The following is a 27974-nucleotide window of genomic DNA, read 5'->3' as shown; positions in this document are numbered from 1 at the left end:
TACTAGGCGCTGATCGCTGCATTATAAAGGTCTGCAGACGCACAGGCCGCTCATTACGATGGCGATACACTCCGCGATCGTTCGGTTCTTCGCATTATTCGCCATACTGAACTACGTCGCTGCCATCAATAATGATAACAATCACAATGACGAACAGAGTTCTGAAACCAAAGAAGAGAAGGTTTTGTATAACGGTGCTCAGTTGTTACGTATTAGAGATGCTGACGAAAAACTGAAGAAAAAGTTGGACGAACTAGAAGAATCTGGTGGTAAGTAATTTTTATAAATTCAATTTTCATATTTCAATTATTATAATCAAATATATGTTGTAGCATTATTATCTTTATTTATACTGAATGAGACTTTAATTGAAAAACTGAGGATATAGTAAATGTCACCAATATATGAAAAATTCGTTTATTTGAATTTAGCTATTATTTTAGAAATTCCTTTTTTCATGCAATTTTTTGATTAAAAATGGAAGCATCTTCAAATAAACTAACAAAAATATTGAACAAAAAGTAAACACTTCTTTGATGATTTATAATTATTATTTGCTTTTGAAATTAGCACAAAATTAACAGTAAGGTAATTAAAGAAAAAAATTGTGAAATATTTTACCTTAAATTATGAAATTGAATTAGCAGTTTCACTGAACTTCATCATCTCAAATTCCTGCACTGATAGCGCCACAGTCTGCCTTCCAAACGGTGATTGTTGTAAATGCTCATCACCGCTTTACACATTTTTCATTTACTATAAAATTTATTTTTACATTCCCATGCATGAGCTTCACATACGTGTAGTGAATCAAAATAAATAAATAGTGTGCAAAGCAATTGTGATTATGTTTAGTGTTCAAACTGAGATCTTCCTTTATTTGTGTATTAAAAATGGAGCAGTTCACTTAAATCTGTTTTAAATGACAGTTAAACTGTTCATTTTGACTTTATTATTTGTTCTTATCATTATTAAAAGGTTACATGATTCATTTAACAATCTGTTTCAGATTTTTAAATTTAAGCTGATGAAACAATGTTCATAAAAATTTTTAAATTTAAAATAAATTAAAATTCTGTTGTACCTTTTGATAAAATCACTCCCACAGTGTTGAAAAAAGTTATAATGATAAATATGTTGCTTTTAAACAAAAAATAACATTTTATTTGTAGTATAAAAAAAAAAAATAATAATTGAAAAGTTAAAATAAGAAGTATTAATTAGGTGTTTTCTTTTTATCCAACAGTGTTGGAAAAATGGAATGCTAACACTTCAGTGCATGATATAATGGTTCGAAGCGACAAAATTAATGAAGTATCCGATGTTTTGAGTTCACATAATGCAAAATTTGAAATAGTTATCCAAGATATTCAGAGAGCTATTCAAGATGAGAATCCTGAGATAAATGAAGAAAATGAAGATCGCACCAAACGTAATTATTATTAATGCCTAATATATTCTGTAAATTTATTATTGATGCATTTATTATTATTATTTACTTTATCATTTTAAAATTTATTTATTTTTTTGATTATGTTAGTTTATTGGTTGGTTGATTGATACTTCTAACACCTATATTTTTACTTTCATAGTTGCATTAGTCATAAAAATCTGATAAAGGTTAGGTTCTGATTATGTATTAATATTACTTAATATATCTATAAAGTTTGTGTAATTTTTTGATAGATATGGTAAATTCTTTCTATATTACTGTCGTTTAAGAGAACCTAAAAATTAAATGTGTGTGACAGTGACAGACAGAAAGAGGGAGTGAGAGAGTGTGTACCTACACGCGTTTGTATATAGGAACAAAATAAGAAATTTGTATATAAATATTTCTTAACAGTATGGTATGGGTGGCATTGATTATGGTAAATTGATGAATACTAAAGTAATTAAAAATTTTTTCTTTAATTTTTCCTCATTTTTGGCATCTGTTAATTGACAGATATCAATGTTGGAAGAAACTTGATCATACTTTTGTATTATGATCATTGTGTATAGTTATGATCATTTTTTATAGAACAGTAGTTTTTTGATGAATTGAATTACAGCTTTCATAATTTTAGATTTCTGCATACATATTTTAACTATACTAATATATTACTATTATAAAACTAGGAAGGAATCTCTCTTCTAATGAGATATTTACTGTGCATGCATGTACACATAAAAATGGAAGAGTGAAGAATGCTTGTGAAAAGAAAAAATACATAAAAGTTCTAAAATTAAGCAAAAAGAAGTTGACATAAAAAATTCCTTTAACCCTCATCCATACTGAAAAACTTAGCTGGGTATAATTAAGGGTCAAAACCTGAAGGTTTTGACTCTTCAAAGTTTAGGTTCTGGAATTTTGCTATATTCCCATCACCTTGATCTACTGTGTGATTTGAGCACAATTACAGATTAAAAAACCAGTACTGTCTATGAATCGTATGTTTATAGTTTCGAGTGTTTTTGGTAGTATTAATAAACAAGCAAATTCATTGTGAGATGACTTTTTGAAAATATTGTCTGAAATATAAACAGTATTTTAGTTCCACAGGCTAAGGTACTTGAAATTTTATGGAGGTACTGAAAATCATTCTGTATTACTGTAATAACATGGACATTTCGAGTAACTGAAGGATATTATTGACTTTTCTTTCTTAAAAACATTTATCTTTTTGATTTCGATCAGAAAATTGTTAAAATTTCTTATTATTAATAGTGTTATTTGCTGTAACATCATCAATGGAGAAATTTCTTCTTTTTTTATGTGTTCGTATTGTTATTTTCATTAATTGTTATACTGTTATTCTGGCTGGTTAGGATCGTTGTTAGTGAAATACTGCTCAAACTGGATGTAATTTCTAATTGGTTGGATTAAAAGTTAGCCAGTTCACGGGTTACAGCTGCACTCTTTTAACTGTTTGGGAAGGCAGCCTGACCCGTTCATAACCACATCCTTTTCTTGATTTCTGAGTTTCACTATCATTTTGTTGCTTATAAGTTACTAGCTGACCCGGTAATGCTTTGCCATTGCTAGATTTGAGAATATATATAGATTAGATGAACACAAATGAAAGTTTGATAAAAACATTAAAAAATTGAACATTATGGAACTTTACAAAATTTAACCTTTCTCTTCTTCCCTTTTCCCCTTTTTCCTTTCTCCCTGTTTTCCTTTTACCATTTTCCACAAAAATATTTCTTTTCACGTAACTAATATATATTCTGAAAATCAGATCATAAATGCAATTTTTCAAAATATCTCATTCCCAGTGCCATCTGCGGGTTCATTTTTTGCAGAGGTATTTTTTTCCATGTAACATATATTCTGAATATGAGCCCAGATGGACCATAAATACAGTTTTTGAATTTGAAATATCTCGACTCCAGCACTGCCAGTGGGTCCATCTTTTGCAAAAATTTTTCTTTTCACGTAACCAATATATGTAATGAATATGAGCCAAATCGGACCATAAATACAGTTTTTCATATCTCAACCCCCAGCGCCACCTCTCTACTTCACCATTGTTTTTTACTAATATTTTTATGAGCAGACAGAAAAACCACATATTTCATTCATACTAGTGAAAAGCTATTGCTTTATTGCTATTTATTTTACTTACTACATGTACAGATTATACATAATTTTAGAAATTTATTGAATTTCACTGAGAAATTTCCAGATTATGATCATCATAAGACACTACCCAAGATACGACTACTCTTGTAATTAAATATCCTAACTGTTGACAGAGAATTTGCTACTTAGTCCAAGATGCATGAAATCCTCCTTGTTTTAGTTAGTTTCACAAGACCATGTCTGCCCTTGGTGTTTAATGATAAAATGATAATTTTTTTGCATCATGATATCTACCAATTGCATGATGACAAAATATGGTAACATTGTTATAGCAAACCATGAATTATGTTTACCATGTAAGAGAAACTCTCACATGAGGGTAAAATAATCACCAAAGGCAGCAATGGTAGAGTTTCTCTGGCTACCTTTCTAGGTATTGCATATGATTATTATTTTACTCTCTTGTAAGAGTTTTCTGGGTGCCATTCACCAAGTTCAGCCGTAAAATTGTCAAATCTCCCAATTTCTGGTAACCCATCACTGGATTTCTGAAAGACAGTTGGCTAAGACCAATTTTCACATTCTTACACTAAAATCCTTTGGTGGACAACTCTGTAATGAGATTATAAGTATTTAAAATATTACTTATGTTGACAGTTATACTGTGTATGTTGTGAACAGTTCATATGAATTCAATATTTACTCTGAAGGATAATTCTTTTCAAGATTATGATATTCATGGTTGTAAGGTTGCTTTTTTTTAGGGGTTATCTCTGGTTTTCTGAAATTTTTTTATTCTGTTCTCACAAAATTATATATAATTTTTTTTTTGAGAAATTGTTTTTGAAACGGTTTGTTGGTTTGTTGGTTTGTTGTTTCCAATAGAGATTCAGTTGTGTGAAGTTTTAGACTGATGATTAAATTGGGAATGTTATTAGGTTTTTAAAATTTACATTAAGTAAAAAAAAATAACAAATATGATGTATAGTTTCCAGTTTGGTTGGTATTATTCAGTGGATTACTTTGGTCATCCAAGTTCTTCAAATCTTTCATAGATCTTTTTACAACTTATAAACCTTTATTCTCAGTCCTTCGTGTGCTTCCAGCTTGCATACAAGTTTTTTCTGATCCTTTGTCTTAATTTAAGTTTTTTCATTCAGCCAGTTTGAACTGGTGAGCATTTTATAACGTGCTTTTCTTACTGCTTAATGTTTGTAAAATAAATACATTTATTTATTAAAGTAAATAATTAAGTTCAATTAATATTATAGCAAAGTTATAAATTATAATATGTTTTTTTTCAAATATTTGTTTCATAGTAAGAAATAAATCACATTCAGTCGACAGATGTAATCATTTATTTTACCAGGTTAGATTGTTAGAGTTGATTGGCACTGAGGAAATTATCTTATGCTGCAGTTAAAAGTGAATGGCGCAGAGATATCTGGGTTAAACCGACATATGTCTACTACAGATTTAAGCTGAAGACCAGGAAGAGTTATATTAATTATAATAATGATAATTATGTGAATAACAATAAGGGTGAGCTTGGATCAGGTTACAGGGATTGCATATCTTATAAATACACGTTTCACTTTAATTATTACCTAATTATTCATTAAATGCTTGTTAAAATTTATTATTTTTTTAAATGATCTACCATTTTTATATGTTTTGCTTGTATTATTAAGGTTTTGTCTGGTCTTTTATATGTTTTGCATGAATTATTAAGATTTTGTCTGGTCTTATTTGATCTATTCTCGTTTTACCTTTTTTCTGTTCTACTTTATTAATGTGTGCATGTTTCAACCACACATTTTCATGCCATTTTAGCACTTCATTAAAGTGTGTTTTCTTCTATTGCATTTTTTAATTTATGTAACTTTTTTATCGCTTACTGCAATTTAAATGTTGAATGCTTTCAATAGATTGTTTTTTTGCTTCCATAATATTACAGTATTCTTCCTTGTGCTATGTCCTATTTTTCCTGCTGACCTGATATGCATTTTTCACCTGTTAGACTTATTCATTGTATTCACTGTATTTTGCTAATCTTTTCTTTCCTTAAGTATCATTTTTTACAGTACAGTGAGGGAGTGTTACTGACTTGTGTGTCTGTTTTGTCTACATTTTACACTGGATATCTTTTAAAGTTCTGAGTATAGTTAATGGTTGTAGATAGATAGGTTTTATTTTTAAATTAATACAGAGGATTTTACAATTATGTGAGGTTCTTTTGAATTTTTGTATTTTTAAAAAATTTTTCCATTGTTTTTTAACCAAAATTATTAGTACTTTTTTATTAGAGGTATATATACTGTTACATGTTATACGTATATATATATATATATATATATATATATATATAGATTTTTTTTTCTTTTTTAAATACTTATTATCAGGTTTGTTTTTATTTGTTGACATCAGTAAATTAGTGTTTTTGGTATCATTATTACATTCTTTTTGGGTTTCTATATTGTTATGAAGGGTATAATACTTTCTTCCTTGATAGAAAGGTCGGTCAAGGATTGGTTGACTAGGTCAATTTACAAACATGCTTACTAATACATGAAAACTTTAAAGATAAAAGACAAGAGCTTGTCATATGATTATTAGGATAGATAAAAAAAAAAGCCAATAAATCGTAGTAGTGAAGAATTGAATCCAACTGAGAATTATGTAATGATGAAGTGTGATTAGAAGAATGACGGAGTAAACAGCAGTATAAAAGATATCACTTTGTGATGATATTGATTTTATGGCATATACTAGAGGATTGTGGTTGGCAATATATTTTCAGAGGCAAAGATTCACGATGAGTCTATAGGAACAAGTTAAACTTATATTTAATTATTATTGGAAGTGTATTATAAAAGATTGTTATCAAAAAAGATTTGTCTCAGCCCTGTTGATGCGATTGAAGATGTTGAATACATAATGCAGAATGTTGTGTGATGCAGATTGTTATTAGTTGCAACATGCTTGTACCAATGATTGTACAAGGTGATATTAATATGTTGCTTACATCATACACCAAAAGATATGATTGAAAATTGTATTACAACAGGATTGGAAGAAATTTAAATACTCTGAAGCTGTTCGACATCAAATAGTGAAAATCTTAACTGAGTTAAAAAATTGCTGGGAAGGAATACAATAAGTTAGGATGAGATGAAAAAAAGATTGGAGATTATTTATTATTGGAGGAGGGAATAAGATAAAAAAATAACTTTTTTTATTTGGAAAAAAATTTTGCCTGTAAAAAGTTTTGCTTGAAAGAGAGTGCAGGACATGAGATTGATTTGAGGAAGACTGGCATTTCCAGATTGCATTAGGGACAAAAATCAAATACTGGTTTTAAAATCAAATAAGTGGTTTTTCTACTAAATCTAAGTCTGTTTATATATTTTACAAGAGAAAAATATACAGAAAAAAGTAATAGTTTGGCTTTAACTGGAGAAATCCTACAGTACTAGGTAGATTGTGTGCATTAACAGCATAATAATAATTTTTATTAAATTTGTGAATAAAAAAGTTTTGAAAACTATTCACAAACAAAAAATATAATTAGACGTGCATGTCTGCTCTTAAACAGTGAACATCAGTAGACATAAGGAAAATCACCAAAGAAAATAAAAAAATGTTGAAAGAAATGTTAAATAAAAATTTACAAAAAATAAATAAGTAGAAACAAATAAATAGTCAACATTCATGAAACTGTAAAATTACTCTATTACTAGCATTGTTTGTGAAGTAAAAATAAAACTAAGGTTAAAACTAAGTGTTAACTAAAAGGTTGTGCAGTGTTATATAGGGACTTCATGTCAAAAGTGTTAAGTTAGCTTAAAAATTGTCCAAACCATATCTCCTCATTTGGTTAACCAGTCATATTACAGAGGTTTTAAGCTTAAAACCTCTTAAATGAGTTTTAAAGTTAAACCTTTCTAGTTGAGCTTTTTTATAAGCTCCCATAAAGCTCTCTTAGGTGCTTCTAAGTTTACCTTTCTAAGCCTGAATGGATGTCTGAATGGGGAGATGTGGTTTAGGCAGTTTTTTAGCTGACTTCCTACCTTTAACTTGGATTGATTTACCAGATACAGAGTATAACTTCTTTGTCAAAGTTGGTTTTATTTTTATTTTATAAACATGGATAGAAATACCCTTTTATAATGTTCAATGATTATTCTTATTCTATTAATTATTATGATTAGTGTTTATTTATTTTGATTGTTTTATATTTTTCTACTTATGTAAATTCTCAGTTTGCGTGTTTACTGATGATGACTATTTAGCAGTCAAAATGTGCATTTAGTTTTAGATTTTTACTAATTAATATAGTCAGTCATAAGTTTTCATGTTATATGTAGAATTTGCATATGCACACATGCATGCATGTGCACACGCGTAAGAATTTGTACATTATTAATTTTTATATTTAAATAATTTTTATATCTGTTGTGGGTGTAGAGAAATTAGGTTGAATTTTGGCTGAAATTGCCTAGTTTGGTATTTAACTAAAATTATCTGTTATTTGTTTGTAATGTTCTTGTAAATCCAGCTTTGAATTTTAACCTCACTTTATCCCTTTTTTAATAATGTTTGAAAGATTTGATTTAATTTAATGATGCAAAGTTTTCATTCAAGTTGCTCATATTACTTGTTATGAGGGTTGACAGTTTCATTATTCTTTTTTCATTAAAAAATCAAAGAAATATCTACACCAGTATAATCGAACATTTACTTATTGCAGTAGATCAGTAAATTTGATATTTGATAATAAAGGTGTGTAGATTTATACCTATACAGGCATGCAGTTACGTGTTTGTTTGCTTTTTGTCTGCATGTGCATGTTAATATAAATGATTTTGTTTGTTTAATGAAACTGAAAAAATTATATGTAAAAAAGTTAAAATGTGAAGCAATAAAAAGCAAAGCAATTGAATAAATGAGTGTAGCAATTGAATGATTTTATTAATTCAATTTGTGCATTCTCTTAAATGGAAATGGAGACAATAATTCAGTTGAGTGATTTAGATTACTCAGTGAACTAGGGAACTTTATACATGCAGACTGTCATTGAGAATATTTTTTGCTTTTGTATTCATAAATTCAGCAACGTGAACATTCATAACAAGCATATTTAAGATAGATTGGTCATTGGTATTGATCACTTCTTTTTTTAGCAATAATAAAAATATTCAGTTTTTTAATTTAAAATACTTTGTTGAAATGATAAACAACAAGATCATCCTTTGGTTTTCCTGTGATTAGTTTTGTATGATTTCTTACAACATATGATTTTATCAAAATTACATTAAAAATTAAACAAATTAAAAATATTAATTAAAATTTGATTATAGATTAATAAATGGAATTTGTAAAGATTCTTGTATGTTAATTAAAAATATGAATCTTAAAATATTGTTTAATTTAAAGTTATGTTAAAAAATAAAAATAATAATTTTTACCTAATTTCTATTAAAAAAAATTTTACTTCTTATTTGTACTACTTTGATTTACATTATATTTTCGTAAATTACAGCTTATAGACTAACTTGGCAGCGATATCATCGATACAGTGATCATCAGGATTATATGAATTATCTGCAAAATAATTTTCCAGATCTAGTTTCTATTATTGATATTGGAAATTCTGTTGAAGGTCGTTCAATAAAAGTAATAAAAATATCGTCTGGGCAACCTGGTGCAAAAGCAATGTGGATTGATGGAGGTATATTGTTTTAAATCTGTGCATATTCTTTAATTTTTCGTAATTTTTTTCCAAATAGATATTAAAGGACAAGTAAATTTATCGCTTTTTAAATTTCTCTATATTTTTCATATTTTCAAATATCAGTTTCATCTAATATTTTATGAAGATTGACTCTTTTTTTCTGATATTAGGAAAGACTAAGATTTTTGTTAACATTAGGTTTACATCATGATCAAACTAGCACTTATGTTATAAAAGTTATAGTCATCTATCCTGACTTTACTTAATTGACTTCTCACCTGTAAGACTTATTGTGCAGTCCTGTGGCTGCACAATAAGTCTTACAGCTGAGTCTATAAGTCTGGACAGGGAAACAGTCTTGATCTGTTCTATCAACTCCCCTACTAGATCACACTGACAATACACATATGTGGTTTCTATTATCTTTTGTATGTATCTAGCAGAGTACAATTGACACTTACAGAATTCAAAATAAAGAAGAAGGGATCAATAATGATTAAAACATGTAGGTGAAATGAGAAAGAAAGATCTCATTCTTGGAGGAACCGCAATATGTGAATGACTCCTAGGCTCTCTCCAAGCAGGCTGTAGGTGCCTACTCCAATCGCAGTATCTCAGATCGAGGCATCTTACAAATAATGTAAGCAGTCTATTACTAATAAACATGCAGCAGTAACTGATCTCCTTAAGTAAATCTACAGCCCATCTAAGAGCAGTTGTAAGTTTTTTGAAAAATAAACATCATCTATTTAGTTGGAAGGAACTTCTTTAGTTTTTAGAGCATTGGTGAGTTGACTGGTTTGATGCTATTCTCCATTCCTTTCTCTTTTCTACTAATCTTTTGCCTTGAACATATTTACAACCTACACCCTCAGTTACATTTATATGTTAATTTTTATTTTCTGCTAAAGTTTTTACATTCTACGTTTATATTACCAATTTAACTAAACCGGGGTGTCCTTAATTCATAGCCTGTCTGGGGCCATGTATTAAGACATCCTTTTTCTGTAAGAGTGTAATTTTTTTTCTGTAAAAGGAAATCTTTTAATTGTATTTTAAATAAATCAGGAAAAAAAAAGGTTTAGTGTGATACCTTAGACTAAGTTTTCTTCTAAGTGAAGTGTATATATAACTGTGCAGTTAATTCTTTTGTAAGGAGTACAGTACAAGTGTTATAAGAATATAAATAAATTATTCTATTAGTTACTTATAATAATTAATTCTTTATATAATTTATCCTTTTACTTATTAATATGGTACTTATTATTCTTTTTATTATACTAAATTATTCCTACTTTTTCTTTTATTTTAATGCACTAACCTTGAAACATTTGAAAATTCTAATTAAATGCTGATCTTTAAAAAACTGTAAAATCTTTGACTTACACACAAGAATTTGTGGTAATTAAAATAATGATCCTTAAAACTAATGTAATCAGTCTTCATCTCATAAAAATGAAAATACATACTTTTATTATAGGACCCATTTCTTTGATGTGAAATTGAAGAAAACAGATTATGAGTAATTACTAACGGTCAAGGCTTGCTTCACTTGCCCGACTGTCTAGACCAAGGGCTTTGTCCCCTGGATCCTAATGCATTCAGTATCCTCATGGTTGTTAGAATATTGAATATTTTTTACAGATATTCATTAAAGAAAGAAAAAATAATCATTTTACTTCATAATAATAATAATAATAATAATGAAGTAAAAGAATACTTTTTTCTTTAATGAATATCTTTAACTCACAAATTAACTTCTGAGGGAGTGAGGCCCTCAATCTGTGGTTTAAAATCCTCTTGGGATAACACAAATGTATCCTGAAAAAAATTTGAGAACAATCGGTTGGCTGGTTCTCACATGATGCTGTTGCAAATAGACAAACTTTTGCATTTATATATATACGATTTTTTAACACAGCTCCAACCCCAATGTTTTCCTTTTTTATCCCCAAAACACAAATATAATTTTAGATAAATTGCTCAAATGAAAGAATCGTTCAAGAAGTATAAATCTTTCAAATGAATGAATCGTTTGTGCGCTTCATTCAAAATAAAAATATGAGCACACAGCAAACAAACACATCAGCTGTTTTTGATCACATAGAGACAACAAACTATGCTTTTTTTTATTGGAGAGAGATAATTTTTTAAGATCATACTTTTATGTAATATCTTAAAAAAGAATAGAATGATGTGAAATTACAGTTACTCTTTGTGTTGAATTATTACGAACTACTTTAAAAAGTCTCCGTAGTTAATTTATATTATCACTATCGTGTAGTAATTGTGTAAAGAGTAATGTTTTCTTATTTTTACAGTTATATTCTTGATTTAAATGAACATTCAAATAATAAATTTAAAGAGGAGTAATTATTATCTTTTTTTATGTTTCTGAAATATTTCAGGAACTCATGCCAGAGAGTGGATTTCACCAGCTACAGTTTCATATATTGTCAATGAGTTAGTTGAAAATAGAGCTGCACATTCGTCATCTATATCAGGAATAGATTTTTATATTGCACCCATCATTAATCCAGATGGATATGAATATTCACACACAGTTGATCGATTGTGGAGGAAAAATAGAAGAAACAATGGGTTTTGCACTGGCACAGATTTAAACCGTAACTGGGGTTATAAGTGGGGTGGTGCTGGTTCAAGTAAACAGCCATGCAAAGAAATTTATGCTGGATCTAGTGCATTCTCAGAACCTGAAACTAAAGCTGTTTCCAATTTTATTCTCTCAAAAAAGAGCGAATTGAAGGTAATTATGAAGGCATTAATTATCAGTATTAATTATAAAATATTTATTGTTCATGAGAATGCTTTTTATCATTATATATATGATAAAAATAATTTTCAATTAATAGATGGTGTGTATATATATATACACAGCGATTCAAAACTGTATGGCAATCTTTTAGGAGCTGATCTATAGCTAAAAGTAGGAAAAACATTTAGATTAATATAGGCCTGAAAATGCTTTGTTTGCAAGTTACGGCTAGTGAAAGATTTCGCCTGGATTTCGGTTCCCCCGGTGAAATGAAGACTTTCTGAAATTCTGGGAAGATAAATTAAGAGCAAGTTTATTTTGTTTTGGCTTGTGACCTGAAAATATTACAAAAAATGGGCCCAAAACTGTACCTCCATTAGTTTTAAAGATATCTGACTTACTATAGATAACACAAAAACTGGGGGTAAAAAGTAACACGTTTTTGGATTTAATGTAAGAAAACTTTGTTAAATGGCTAATTAAGTTATATTTTTTTTCAATTAGAAATGTAAAACATTTAATTATGAAAAGATTCATGTAAATTACTGAAGAAAAATTGAAATCTAATTTGAATAAAAAGATTATTGAAATTTAACTTTATTAAAAAATTAACAGTATGAAATAACTAATTTTGTTCATAGGTGGAAAACAGCTTTTAACATAAAATGTAATTTAACTTTGAAAACTGAAAAATGATATTAAAAATTAGTGAAGGCGTTATTGAAGTTGCTCGAAGTGGCCCCCATTTTGTTCAATTTGTGATTTTGCTTGACGAATCCATTGTTTTCTAGCACGTTTCATAATGTTAGGAGTATTCTTAATAATTTCTGTGGCTTCTGTTATGCAATTCCTTTGTTCTTGTGTGTTAATCTGTTTTGAATAAACAATTGACGTCATCCTACCCCATAGAAAAAAGTTTGACAACATGAGGTCGAGAGATCATGGTGGCCATTTCACTGGTTCGTTTTGACCAATCCATTGTCTACTATATGTATTATTTAAATGATTCTTTACATTATTAGAAAAATTAGGAGGGGTCCCGTCGTCCATGAACCATATCTCTAATCTGCTTTCATAAGACTTATCTTCCAAGAGGGTGGGCAGGTTTGTTTCCAAGAAGTTTAAGTATGCTTCTCCTGTAAGCCTCTTTGGTAGGAAAAATGTACAAATCAAATTATCATCTAAAACACCAAACCATACATTAATTGAAAATGTATGTTGAAGATGTCTCGTCACAGTCTCATGTGGGTTTGCATCCACCCAAATATGGGTGTTATGAAAATTTACTATTCCATTTCTTGTGAAGCATGATACATCAGTTACCAGAATACGATGAAGGAAATTGCAATTTCATACCCATTTTCTAGTTAACCATTGGCAGAGATCTTCCGTTTATCTTGATCATGCAGTAATAAGTCTTGTACCCGTGTTACCAGCTGTGCCTCATGAAGTGCCCAACATATGCCTGATTGTAAAATATTTAAATGTTGTGTTACCCATCTGGTGCTTGTAGTTGGCGATAATTGTACAACATTTATTATTGCTTGTTCATTATTTTGGTTTCTCATGCTTCATTGATGATCAGTATTTACTCATTTTGGTTTAAAACTACCGATTTCTCTTATCTCTCCAGTTTCAACATTTTTGCGATCAGGTGCTCTTCGATATGGATAAGTATCACAGTATTCTTGAATTGCAGCCAAACCATTCTTGTTTACTTTACCGTAAATTACAATCACGTCCATATACTCTTCAAATGAATACATATTTGCAAACAGTTAATTGTTGATCAGCTGATATTGCCAGTCTATGAAAAAAATTTATTTATTCTGATAAAAAAGTAGTAAATAAATAAATTATCAGCTGTTATTTACAATCTATGGACAAAATTAGTTATGCTGTTAAATGTTTTTTTCACAATTCAGTCTGTTTTGTTTTTTTAATAAAGTTAAATTTCAATATCCTGCATTCAGTTTTTGAATAAGTAATTTACATGAATATTTTCTGAATTAAATTTTCTTAATTTCTGATTTAAAAAAAATTACAACTTAATTAACCATTTAATAAAGTTTTCTTACGTTAAACCCAAAAAAACATGTTATTTTTTACCCCCAGTTTTTGTGTTTTACATCAGATATCTTTAAAATTAATGGAGGTACAGTTCTGGGATTCATTTTTTGTAATGTTTTCAGGTCAAAAACTAAAAGAAACAACTGCTCCTTAATTTACCTTCCCAGAATTTCAGGAAATCTTCATTTCACCAGGGCGGAACTGAAATGCAAGCTAAATCTTTTGCTAGTCGTAACTTGCTAATAACGTGTTTTTGGACCTATGTTAATATGATCCTTTTTCCTATTTTTAGCTATAAAATCAGCTACCAAGAGATTGTTGTGTAGTTTTGAATCACTCTATATGTATATATCATATATTCTATTATACAGCTTATAATTTTGCAAGGCAGAGTGTACTGATAATAGAATTTTATGTCATGCAGAGAGCATGACACTTTACTTCATTTTTTGGAATCAACAAATTGATCTACTGCGATCTGTATTTCAGGCAAGTGTTTCTAAAACAAGATGCTAATGTCTTTTATTTAAAGCTTTTTATTATATTTTCAGTTTCTGTGTTGTGTTCATTTTTGACCAGTTTTGTTTTAGACAGACCCATTTAATATGTATAAAGCCAGCTTCTTCATATAAAGAAAATTTGTGAAGAAAAAAGATGCTATTAAACTTTCTAAGATTGACTCAGATTTTATCTGAGCCTTAAGCAGCAACAATATATCAACAAAAGACTTAGAAAAGGAGCATATGCTTTTAATAGTTCTCATTAATCATTTGTATTGGACTTTTTTAGCCAACATTAATGCTTATTGTAAAAGTAATAAAAAAAATACAACATAGTCATAATAATTGTTTTTAGTTAAAACTAGTGGTCCCTTGCTGTTCGGCCACATTATTAATCCAAAATAAAGTCATTTATTTAAAGAAATTGGCTAAAATTCTAGTGAACCTGTGCTCTTCACAGTATTATTTTTACAAATTAATGGTTTAAAAAGCTGGCTAAAATCCTATCTTGATTTAAAGAGGTCATTTGAGCCCCCTTTTTTTCTCCCAACTCCCTTGTTTTTTGTTTCCTTTCTTATTACAGGTAAAATCTGTGTTCAAAACCTATTTCCAGTCCATTTAAACTTTCTACTGAACAGATTGGGTCAGCTTGGAGTGGTCCACAGATATAGAGACCATATCTTCAACAGACCTCCAAATTGATTCTTTTGTGAGTAATAACCTAAGAAAGTTCCTGAATTAAGGAATAAATGAGGATTTTTGAAGATTTCTCAGAGAAGATTCAAGTTTGGGGTTTGATGACATATCTGTGGGTCATTCTGAGTATTTTCAGATTATTAATTAGTGACATATTTATTTCAATTCTTTTACTTTTTTTAGGTAATGAATTTAATGGTAACTTACATTTTTTTTAGTGTAAGGGTAAATGTTATTCATTTTACACGTAGATATATTAATTTTCTAGATTTGCTGCTTGAAAATTAGTTGACTGCTGTGGTTTTTTTTTTGTTATCGATGACTGCAGTCATACATAAATTTGAATTTTGTAATAAGAAAAATTTGGATTTTTCTTATTGTTTCATTTCTCAAATCTTTTTATAGGTTGATTTATTTTAAAAGTATTTTACAATTTCATAATTTCACAATATTTATTTTATTAATATTTATTTTCATATTAGACTGACTCTTTAATTAAAAATTCCGTAGACCACACAACAGCCATCTACAAAATTTTCAGAATGTGGTTCCATTTTCTTAAAAAGTCTTTTGCATAAAATTCATCATTGAGAAGATACTTTTCTCAACAAGTGTAATCCATTTTAAGTGCAATTTTATTTATTGCAGTGGAACTGCTGTCTTTAGTTAATCTAGATGGAGTTTGAAGTTGTTTTGGTAAATTTTTTCTTTACAAAACCCCATAAAAAGAAGACCAGATCAGTTAGGTCAGGGGACCATGGTTACAGAACCACAAACCCTTCCTAGAAATAAGCCTGTCTTCTGAAAAACTTATAGGAGATTCATTTTGAAATGAGTAGTATGAAAAGTGATACTGGAATGTTGGCAACTTAGAGTTGTTCCTCTCATTCTCTTGTAACAGAGTGATGACAGTCTGTCTGTGTAAAACGTTTTTAACACTTTTCATTATTTACAAGTTTCTAAAAAAAATATTGGTCTCATTCTCCTTGACAAATGTCACAATAAGTTTTGCACATAAAGAGATAATAAAAATATGTGTTTGTTAAATATTGTGTAGAGTAATCTTGATAGTTTGGAATGTTCACTTGTTTTACCTTCTTGTGAAATTTGTATGAAGATGTTACATTTCCTTTAAATCTTACCATTTATTGCTTCTTTTCTTAAAATTTACTTTTTACAAATTAACTTCATGAAGTATCTAACTTTCTTATTAATTTTTAGTAATTTGTGAATTACTTTGCTGTAAACTTTAAAATTTCTCTTCTGTTTCCTAATGTTTGTTTCTCATAGCATATATTATTAATCATAACTTTCTACTTTGAGAGGCAGGATTATGTGTACAAGAAATAAAATAAAATTGAAGCTAAAGTATTTATTTGTCTTAAGCTCCTTGTAGTTTTTTAATTTAAACGGTTTTTTATTTTCTTTATTATTTGCTAAAAAAATCTGACCAAATTATAATAAAATGCCTTTTAACATTTTTATTTATTTAAAATGGTTTTTTATTACACATATTAAAAATAAGAATTCATTATGGTAGTTCTAATTGACCATATTGTTATAAAAGTTCTTAAATTGATTTGTTTAAAGGATGAGTTATAAGATTTCTAATCTAATACCTTTAGTGAAATCTAAAATTTACTGTATTTTGGTTTTGTTTTTCAGGCCTTTGTTACATTCCACAGTTACGGCCAGTATATATTGTACCCTTGGGGTTATTCAGCAAGAGTCCCTCCAGATTATGCTGATCTAGATAGAGTTGGAAGAAAAGCAGCTGCTGCAATTCAGAATGCCGGTGGGCCCGCTTACACTGTTGGCAATAGTGCTTCAACTCTTTATTCAGCTTCAGGTATAGATGCATTATTATTATTATTATTATTTTATTTAAGTAAAATGTATCAAATTAAATTTGGTACATTAAAAAAAAAGTTTGTTTTATTATATACTTTGAAATAAAGTATATTTATTTTAATGTCATGTAGATGTAGTAGTGAAATCTTTATCAGAAGACATATGATTTGACAGAAAACTACTTTTCTTTCAAAGCTTATACTCTTGGGAGGGATGAAATTCTGAATGGGAATACGTGTAAATTTTACACTAATTTTGCCTAATCTAAACTCTAAAAAAAAGGTTTTTTTTATAAATAAAATATTACTGAACATTAGAAAGACTTTTTCAGCAATATAATGATAATTTTTCCTTTAATTCTATACTGTTACACGAAGAGGTATGGTTTGTTTATTGTTCTGAGTAATTAATTAAAATGATTACAGAAGTTCTTTCACTGACTGAGAACTTACTTCTTTCTATATGATACAGAAAATTTAGTAACTTTGTAATTTGGCTAAACTTGACACATCTTATTGATAATTTTATTAATAAAAATAAAAATGTTTTAAATTAATATAAGATAATTAATGAAATGTAAACAAATATCTTTTACGGTTTTCAAGTTGTAATTTATCACACTGTTTTATGTACTGTATGCTCTGTAACTGGTCTAGGTGGAGCTGATGATTGGGCAAAAGGAGTTGCTGGAATCAAGTATTCATACACAATTGAACTGAGAGATAATGGAAGATATGGATTTGTTTTGCCTGCACAGTTTATTGAACCATGTGGAAAAGAATCACTGGGTGCTATTAAAGTTATTGCAGAAGAAGTCAACAAATTAACTTAATGAAATCAGATTTGTAATTTTAGAATAATACTTTTGTTGTTTTCATTGATTTTTTAAAAAATTTCTTGGTATTTTTTTTACATGATTAGGTAATGTACAAAATAAAATATTGTGATAATGTTTTAGTATTAGTTAACTTGCATTCTGTATTTTCTTATAGAAATAATATATTTATTTTTATTTTATAGATAATAAAATAAATGGTTAATTATATTACATTATACAAATGATTTGTTATTATTTATTTAAGTACTCATTTTTATTTATGTTGATCAATTTTATGCATTTAGATATAGTTGTTAGAAATGAAACTGTGATTTCATATCCAAAAAAATTTTATGGTATTTTTTGTATACTTGTTTTATTTTATTATTCCTATATCCAAATACAAAAATCCTGTATCCAAATATATATCTATATTATTATTAGATTTACAACTAAAGTACACAATAATTAAAGTAGGATGACTTATCTGCTATATATGCAAGAACACTTTCACGATTTACTTGCATCATGAGCTGAATTTTATATTCATCTCAAATTACATAAAAAATTTCATAAAATATAATAACATATCATTCTTTCATTTATTTATTTTATTTAAAATTTAAATACCTGTAATCTTTTTACCTTTTTTATTTTAAACTTTTATTCAGTTAAATTAAAAATTTAATTTTACATATGTAAAAATGTGATTTCAAGGCATAAAATCAAGTATAGTAAAGTAAGTTCAGTTAAATGGAAAACATGCATAATTGCTTTACTTACTATATTTATTTTGATTTTAATTTTAACCTGATTTTATGCCTTATGTAATATCTTTACATATGTAAAAAGTTTTACAATTTAATTATTAATGTTAATTTTAATTAATTTTTCATATTTTTAAATATTGTATTAATTTTTAATTTAACTGAATAAAAGTTTAAAATAAAGAAGATTAAAGATTTTAAATAAAATAAATAAATGCATGATATGTTATTATATTTTATAAAGTTTATGATTTAGTTTGAGATGACTATATGAATTTATAATGCAGCTGATGGTGCGAGTAAATTGTGAAAATGCTCCTGCATGTATAGTGGAATAAGGTAAGTCATGTTACTTTATTTATTCTGTACTTTGGTTGATCTAATAAAATAAATATATTTATATATAGTACAGAGGTGATGTATGATTCTTAAAAGAATTGATTTTAAATATATATATTAATCTATATGTAATATATTATTTTACTGAAATTAATCTCTTTAAGATTCATATTATTCCTCTGTATTGTTAAATTATATTTTAAATTCTGTTATAAACCATCAAGTTCATAATGTTGAGATTAGACATACCTTACTTAATTTTATCATGAAAGTACTTTTGCAGGATCCAGCATCCTCAGTCATCATTAAAATATTAATTAACTATGTATTAAAAATGCTAAAATAATGAAAATTGCAAATCAATTTATTATATGAGTGCTGCTATATGCCACAGTAAGCAGTCTGCCTCAAACGCTGTTTGTTGGTTTATTAAATTGAAATTTTGTTTGTAATAATAATATATGTAATATTTTCAAATTTATTTTACTTTTATGTCATTTTATTAATTTATAAATTTGAGTTAATATCAGAAATATAGTGTTTATCGTTTATTAGATGGTCTGTCATATTAGATAAACTCAATTTATTATTTTTGTAATTTCTGTAATGTTCAAGCAATTTAGTTTTAAAAAATCTACTGTTTTTTTTCCTAGATAAATATCATCACAACCATTACATTTAATTTTATAAATTCCACATGGATTGTTTATTATTATTATTTTTAAATAATAATAAAATAATAATTATATTTATTTATAATTATATATAATAAAATTAAATACATTAGAAAAATATAACATATAAATACAAACAAAATTTCAATTTGATAAACCATCAGATAATGTTTTAGGGAGACAGACAGTCTTATAAAAAAACTGCAAGAGATTGCAGCTCTCTTATAATAAATTAGTACACGATTTTCATTATTTTAGTATTTTCAATTTTTTATATGGACTTTACTTAAATATTTGAGTGATGACTGAGGATGTGGGATCTTGTGAAAGTACTTGCATGTTAAAATTAAAGTAAAGATATTTCTTATCTCAATATTCTGTCTGTTTGGTTTATATTATTAGAATTAATATATATATATATATAAAATTCTTTTAATAAATAAATAAATATATATATTTATACATATAGAGAGAGCTGTGTCATATGTAATGTAATGAATTATTTATCTCTATATTCACTTGATAATACCTATCATCTTGCATGCTAGAGGTACATTAGAAAATAGAAATAAGTTTCCTAGTTTCACATTACAGAAGATAGTTTTTTATTACAGCTTGTACTTGTGTGATAAATTGATGATTTTGATATGTTGATGACTTTCTATTGGCAACTGGTAATATGATTTTTATGTAGGTATTGATACTTTTAACCCAGAAGAGCATGTATTTTAATTTTTCTTAGAAGATGTGAATCGTAGTATTATACCCAAGTTGCAGTTTTTGTCAAACATTTATCTTGACACTGTTATGTTTTATTTATTTTTGAGACTTTTTGTAAATAGTATTTGTTAAATGTTAAAATTATGAATGCATTATTTTTAACTTATTAAATACACAATGATAATGCAATATGGGCTTTATGTACATAAATGTATTTTTTAAACAGTATTATTTTTGTAAATATTTCATCATGTCTACGTGCATATACTCGATGACATAAAGCCAAAGAGTTTTAAATATATAATTACGTTATTTGGATAAAATAGCTGCTGTGATTCAACTGTGGTTTTCTTGATTTCCTTTTAGTCACGGTAGATGTGTGTGACATTATAGTTCTTGTTTTGAGTGTTCTTTGTTGACTTGACTGCTTATCCTATTTGTAATGTCATTATTTCCTCTTTGCTGAAAAAATGGGTGTGATTGTACTTGAGATTGCATTTGAATTTAAATGTCTTTGAGCTGGTTAGTTGTTGATTTTGAGGTTTTACAAGAAATTCTTTAAATTGGGTGCTCTGGGTTATATTTGAGATGATATGTTCTGTTTTAACATATTTATTAAAAAGAAAGCATGGTGAAACAGACTAACTGGGTATACCAGAAATGTTAGATGGTGCACTTTGTATTATTGACCAGGTTGTTAAACAGAACATACAAAGAAATAGTAAGACACACACTAAATTACAATCCCTTCTTTCAGGGTATTTTTTAAATATATTTCTAACATACATAGGATGGTTCCATATGAAAACAAAGGTGTTACATTATTAAGAGTAATTGCCTTTTCAAAAACACTTGACATGGTCAATCCCCAGTAAATTTTGGATTTCAACTTTTGATAGTTCCTGATCTTTTTACTCTTAGAATTAGATTATATAGAAGGATGTTTATACTATTATTATATTTTACAGCTTTTTTTATTTATCTCGCTTGAAGATTGTGTGTGGGGTAATGGTGTGGAAAATTTCTAGTATTTGAAAAATTCCAAGGCTGTGTAAAATTTACCTGGAACGTTCCACATTAAGTACTGTTACTCTATCTGGAACCTTCCAGATGGTATATATTATTACTCCACAATGGAAGTTGGAGTATTTTGTCTATGATAACCTCCAATTTAAACTTTTTTTTTGTGTGATGTACATCTTAAGTGTTTTATTAACATTCAACTCCAATATATAATACTTTATATGCTCTGCTGGATATGGTAGGTTTTACCTGAGAAAGGTTTTCATTATATATTTTTTTGCATTAAAAAAACATTCATTTAGTCCAGTTTTTGTCCACAAATATTAAAAATATTTTATTAATTTGTTTTTAAATAATTTGCAAAATGTACTTTTATTTCATCTCTCAGGAAATATGGAAGAAGGAAAAAGCAGAACTAGAAGAAAAAGTTAGAGCAGTTTTTAAAATTGACAGCAAGAATATTGCACTTCAGGATAAGCTGAAAGATGCTCAGGAAGCAAACGTTAGATATCAGCTGGAACTAGAAAGTTATAAGGTAATGTTAGCAAGAGCAAAGATAAGTTGCTAGAAAGATGGTATAATTTTAATTGTGGCTAGTTAGTGTAGTGGGTTGATGCTAATTTTTTATTCAGCTAGTTCTCAATTCAGTTATTGCTAAGTGTCTGGTATTTCATTTCATTATCATTATTGTCGAATTTCTCCTTTTACGCATTTCCAAAAAAAATATTGCTTTCTAGAACTTGTTTAGAGACAGTGCCCATTAAAAAAAAAAAAAACATTTACAGAAATATGTCAGACAGTTGTAGAAATTAAAAGTGGATTGTTTTTTTTTTTAATGCAAATTTTTTAAACAATTTTTCATTAAAAAAGAAAAAATTTGTTTACTTTTCAAAATGTTTGTAGGATCTCTTTTAGCTGAAACTTAATGAAATTTTTCTCATTCAGATGTCTTATTTTACATTATTTTCTTTATGCATCTATATGGTATGATTAGGAATGATTCCATGTTAGTAAAGTTTAATACATAATTATGAAGGAAGAAGTAACTGCTTAAAATCTTTTTTAACTTTTATTTAGTTATCACATAAGAATCTAATTGTTCTTGAACTGTTGTTCTTGCCCAAACTCTATAATAAAAAGTAATAAATAAAATACTTGTGAATTTTATGTTATTAGCCTGTTCTGTAGTATGTTGCAGGCACATGGTCTATGCATAAATGCTGACCACATACATACACATGGTAGTACAGCAATTTATATTTTAAAATATAAATAAATACTGTGCACTTTGTTCATAGTAGCACCATAAAAACTGGCTTTTTATGGTGGAATTTTAATTTTGCATGAACTTTAATCACTTTTGAAAGAGGATAGATTTATAATAAATAGATTAATTTTTTTAATTATTTGTATTTCTGTTAGTAGTGATAGACACTTGTGTTTTAGATTATCGTATTATTATGTATTGTGATATTCTTATTTTGATTTGAAATGAATACTTTTTACAATTATTTATATTTTTTATAATAAAATGTATGTTACATAAATATTTTTAATTTTAATATTATTCTTTTTAATAAAAACATAAAATATACAATGTATTATTTCATTATATATTTAAAACATAAATAATATAATTACTCTACTTGTTCGTCAGATCTATTCTTAAACATTCAGAGGAATTTATGTAAAAATTAATTTTCAGGATGTAAACAGTCAGATGATAGATGAAAATAGTTTGTAAATTAATCTGATACAAAAGTAAAGTAAAAAATTATAAATCAATCATTATTGTATGGAATAAACTGAGAATTTGTTGCAGATAAATTAACACAAACTTATTTTAAGTAAAATCCATAAATTTATATCTTTCTTTTTTCATAAAACAAAGAAATAAATTATTTTTATTTAATTAAAAGACTAGAAAATTAGTTAACATAAATTGCCAGCATGAACTCGTAAGAAGTTTACCTATAAATAAGAATTTTAACTAACTGCTAACGTGGTTTATTATTTTATTAAAAAAAATTATGTCATTCCATAATCTAAAACATATGTATTATTATATACATATATATATTAAATATGTGTTAAATAAATAAAATTAAATAAATTTAAATTCTTGCTTTTAATTTAATTTTTTGTCTGTACAGTATTGATTCTAAAACTTTATTCTTGTTTCCATTTTTTTATTTTTAGGAATTATGGAGTAAAGAGAAGATGGAACTTGAAGAAAAGCTTAGGATTGCTTCTACACTGGATAACAAGAATCTCATTTTACAGGATCAGCTGAAGGATGCACAGGAAACAATTGTCAGATACCAGCTGGAAATGGAAAATTATAAAGTAAATTTGTTATTATATTAAATCACATAAATATTCTGAAGGGTTGCATCAGTGTTGGCCATATCTGAAGATATGATTAATGACTTGTTGCCATTAAAATAAATAAATTTAGTTTTATATTGGAGATCAATGTGCACCAAACCTTTAAATAGATTGTGTGTGGTGTGTGTTAGTGTTTTACAGTTCTGTTTTCTGACTGAATTTTGGAAATTCATTAAATTTCTATTTTTGCTACTTGAATATGGTACTAATCTCTAATGTTTAGAACATTTTCACTTACATATTCATTTTTTTCAGATGTGATTAAAATTAAAAAGAAATACAATCTGTCCAAAATATGTATCTCTGTTACATCTCATATATAATAGATGTGTCATATGCATGGTGCATCCATAAATTGGTATGTACTATTGTACATACTAGAATTTATTAATTGACAAACTAACATACACTATGCAAAGGCTGTGTGTGTTAGCGGGGTTTTTGTAGTGGTTGAATTTTTTTATCTGTAAAGATATTTCTCCAATAATTATCTAAAATTTTAAACTAATATTTAAATCTTCATTTTATATTGGACTTCTTCCAATATAAAATGAAGATTTTAGGATGATGTTAACGAAAAAAATCTAATGTATCTGAAATTAATATAAGCTGATGTAATTGAAGGTTGCTGTTAAGATGAACAGGATGTATAAATATTTATTAATATTTGTTTTAAAAAAAAGTCATTGCCTTCAGTTTGATGTCTGCCTAGAAATTCATAAAGATAATAGTTCAAACATAATTAATTTTACATTTACCTCTATTGCATTATTTTACAACTACCTATGCCATTCTGTTGCCATAGATCCAAAATAATATTAGTGCCAGGCGATATGCAAAAATTGGGACAAACTTTCTGTGATGCTGTTACGCACAGTATAAAGAAAATATTTCTTTTATCTTTGTAGAATGTATTGCTAAATACTCCATTTTTTGCACATTGATGAGCAACTTAAAACCAAACTGCTATAGCCTAAACCAGTTGCAAAATGTAAATTTTATAAATGAAATGGAAACTTAAATTAAGTTAAACTATGTATTTACATTAGCAAAAATTTATATAAATAACATATTTTTACAAAAGATGTTAAAAGTTAGTTAATGCCTTGTGCAGTGATACATTTCTGTGGTTGAGTGGTCATATTGAGAGTTGTCTGACATAAAAAATTGTAATGCTATAGACTTCTTGTTAAACATTCATAAATAGTGTGTAGTATTATTTTTGCTGTTGAAGAAATATGGAAATATATTAATTACATTAGTTCTTTGATATTTCCTGCTTTTGAATTATGATGTTTAGATTTTCAAGCTGTTCACTTTGCATCAACTAAAAGTAATTTTTTTTTTTTGTTTGTAGTTGCTTTTTTTGTTTATAGATGGAAAAGATGAATAATGAGTTGATGAAGTGGCAGAAGGATAATGAAGAATTTAGTAAACAACCAGATCTCAATTTGGAAATTGATTCTCTTAAAGTCACTGTTACACAATTACAAGCTGCTCTTAATGTTGAACGTACTCAGAAGAAAAACTTATCTCGAGATAAGGATTTATTACTGAGGGAAAATATGGATCTTAAAAGACAGGTTTGTTGTATTTATTTAATTGTTAAAAATTACTCACAGTGAAATAGATTAATAATGATCACATATGGAATGCATAGTATGCATCATTGCGGTTATGTTTATTTTCAAATTTTACAAAAATAAAAGTAAAAACGTAATTGTTCTTTAACTTTTCTGTAAATACCCCCAGACGGACACGATTCATCTGCTGGGTTGATCTTTTGTCTAAATTACATCCACGATAACACTTGATTATTATTAAAATCATTGTCTTTACCCCATCAACCAAGTAAATAAACGCAGTACTAAAAAGAAACTAAAAATAAAATTAATACAGCCAACAGAGTAATTAACAATCAGAAATTAAAATTAACCAACACACTAAATAATTGTTACAAATTAAATTATCTCTCAAATACAATAAAATAATTTTTCCCTTAATAGTTAAAATTAGAACTAACATTATTATATTAATCCGTTGAAATCCATAGCATTTTCTTCATAAAAAATTATTTTTTAAAAAAGCTTTATTTAACTAATATTAATATTAACATTAATAAAAAAAAAGGAAACAAATTATAAAAACCCTCTAAAAAGTAAAAAAATAAGAATTAAATCAAATTGAGAATTATAAACAAAAAAATATATATATTAACAAATATAAAAATGCACTGAAAAGCAAAAAATAAATTATATAAATATCTAATAAATAACCAATATATAAAAAATAAATAAATGTAATAATTATTAAATTTTAAAATTAAAAGTAATGAAAATATTCAGTTAAATAAAAGCGTGGCACAGTTTTTATAATCTATTTAAAACAACACATTTATTTATACAACAATTAATCTTGCATTTTCATTTTCAATAACAACACGAGAAGGCGGAAAGGTCTTTTGGAACCTCTCCAGTTGAGACTGACTAGCTACAAGTAACAATCTGGAAAAATGCACCACTCGCTTTCTTTGTATGTGTTCTCACATAGTTGAAGTTCATCTTCGAATTCTGCTTGTAATCTTAAGTCAAATTGAACACACTCTTTTCGCTAAAAGTTTCATTTTAATTAATTATGAATTTTTATATAATGAATTCATAATTACGATTACAATTATAATAATGATAATAATTAATAATTTTTCAGATTACCGTCAAAATGTAATTATGAATTACATTTTGAAACAAAATTACATTACATGACACTTTGTTCAAGATTTCTAAATTTAATTTTTATTTTTAATCTTATTAACCCTTAAAGGTCATCTCAGTGCAAATTTGAACCATCAAAGAATTAAAACTTGAGTTATTTTATTACAGATAAATAAAGTACATACATTACTAAACAACCTCATTAAACAAAAAATATATTTTAAAATACAGCAAATGTCTATAAATACTTATTTGAAAAGATTGTTATAAAAACTTCACCACGCTTTTTATTAACTAAATATTTTCATTACTTTTAATTTTTAAATTTAATAATTATTAATTTATTTTTTATTTATTAGATATTTATATAATTTATTTTTTACTTTTCAGTGAATTTTTATATTTGTTGATATATTATATTTTTTTGTTTATAATTCTCAAATATTTTTTTGTAATTTTTTTTGTATTTTTTTTTAAGACTTAAAAAAAAAGTAAAAATATTTATTTTTACACATCGAAGTTACATATGTGTACCAAATTTCAATCATTTTCATGTGATAGTTCATGAGAAATGAAAATTTTAAACTAAATGCATGAATTTAGGGGTAGTGCGTGACGATGGGTCATATGAAATTCCAACACTGTAGTGCTGTATTGTCATCGAAGTTACATACGTGTACCTAATTTCATTGATTTTCATATGATAGATCAAAAGATATAGCAGTTGCAAGATTTGATTATTCCTAAAGCGAGTTAAATAAAAGCTTTTTAAAAAAATAAAGAAAATAATCTGATGTGGACACCACATGAGTTCTTTGTATGCCTATTAAATTACATATACACAATTTTTACTGCACTTCATTTAAACTTATTTCGTTTGAAAGTGAGATACGATCCTTCAATTCTTTAATTTAGTAGACAATTGCTAAAATATTAGTTTTTATTAACATCAAATATTTATACAATTATTAATTCAACAATCTTACCCAAAATATTAGAGTAGAATAAAAGCACCTGTATTACTCTTTAAATAAATAAAAATGAAAATAAAAACGAGTAATCAATGTTTTACTAAATCTGATGTGGATACCACTTGACTTACTTGTACCCCTATTAAATTACATATTCACGTTTTTTTTTAATGAAACGTACATAAAGTTTTATTTCATTAATAACTTATGATATTTTTTTTATTTTTTTTTTTTTTACAGTCAGAGGTTAATATTATTAATAAATCAGTATATTTAAATTTAAAAAAAAAGTTAAAGAAAGGATGATGAAGTCTGATTTGAATCGATTTCCATTCCCCTTATAAGATCCAATTATTTCATTTGGTT

At 27.0% G+C, this 27974-nt stretch overlaps 2 protein-coding genes across 3 annotated transcripts in view; both read left to right on the top strand.

The window, feature by feature from the left end:
- The window catches only part of LOC142334215 (uncharacterized), a 163695-nt gene that overhangs the window by 90232 nt on the left and 45489 nt on the right, over positions 1-27974 (top strand). The window contains exons 9-11 of the mRNA XM_075382061.1: positions 21927-22073; positions 23738-23884; positions 25303-25509. Of these exons, the coding sequence (XP_075238176.1) occupies positions 21927-22073; positions 23738-23884; positions 25303-25509 (501 nt within the window). The remainder of the gene's footprint in view (positions 1-21926; positions 22074-23737; positions 23885-25302; positions 25510-27974) is intronic.
- Positions 18-18247, top strand: LOC142318369 (carboxypeptidase B-like). 2 transcript variants are annotated; one of them, XM_075354952.1, is made up of 7 exons: positions 18-269; positions 1247-1432; positions 4991-5113; positions 9114-9302; positions 11714-12072; positions 17013-17196; positions 17855-18247. In XM_075354952.1, the coding sequence occupies exons 1-7, from the start codon at positions 59-61 to the stop codon at positions 18028-18030; spliced, it is 1428 nt and encodes a 475-aa protein (XP_075211067.1). In that variant the 5' UTR covers positions 18-58; the 3' UTR covers positions 18031-18247. The 2 variants fall into 2 exon arrangements, with proteins under 2 accessions (XP_075211067.1, XP_075211068.1); XM_075354953.1 differs by lacking the exon at positions 4991-5113 and having other exon boundaries at positions 22-269; positions 17855-18245.

Source organism: Lycorma delicatula, chromosome 1 (genome assembly GCF_047948215.1).
Source record: "Lycorma delicatula isolate Av1 chromosome 1, ASM4794821v1, whole genome shotgun sequence".
Classification (NCBI taxonomy): domain Eukaryota; kingdom Metazoa; phylum Arthropoda; class Insecta; order Hemiptera; family Fulgoridae; genus Lycorma; species Lycorma delicatula.
Note: the sequence above shows the minus strand (reverse complement) of the source record. Positions and strands in the feature narration are given on the sequence as shown.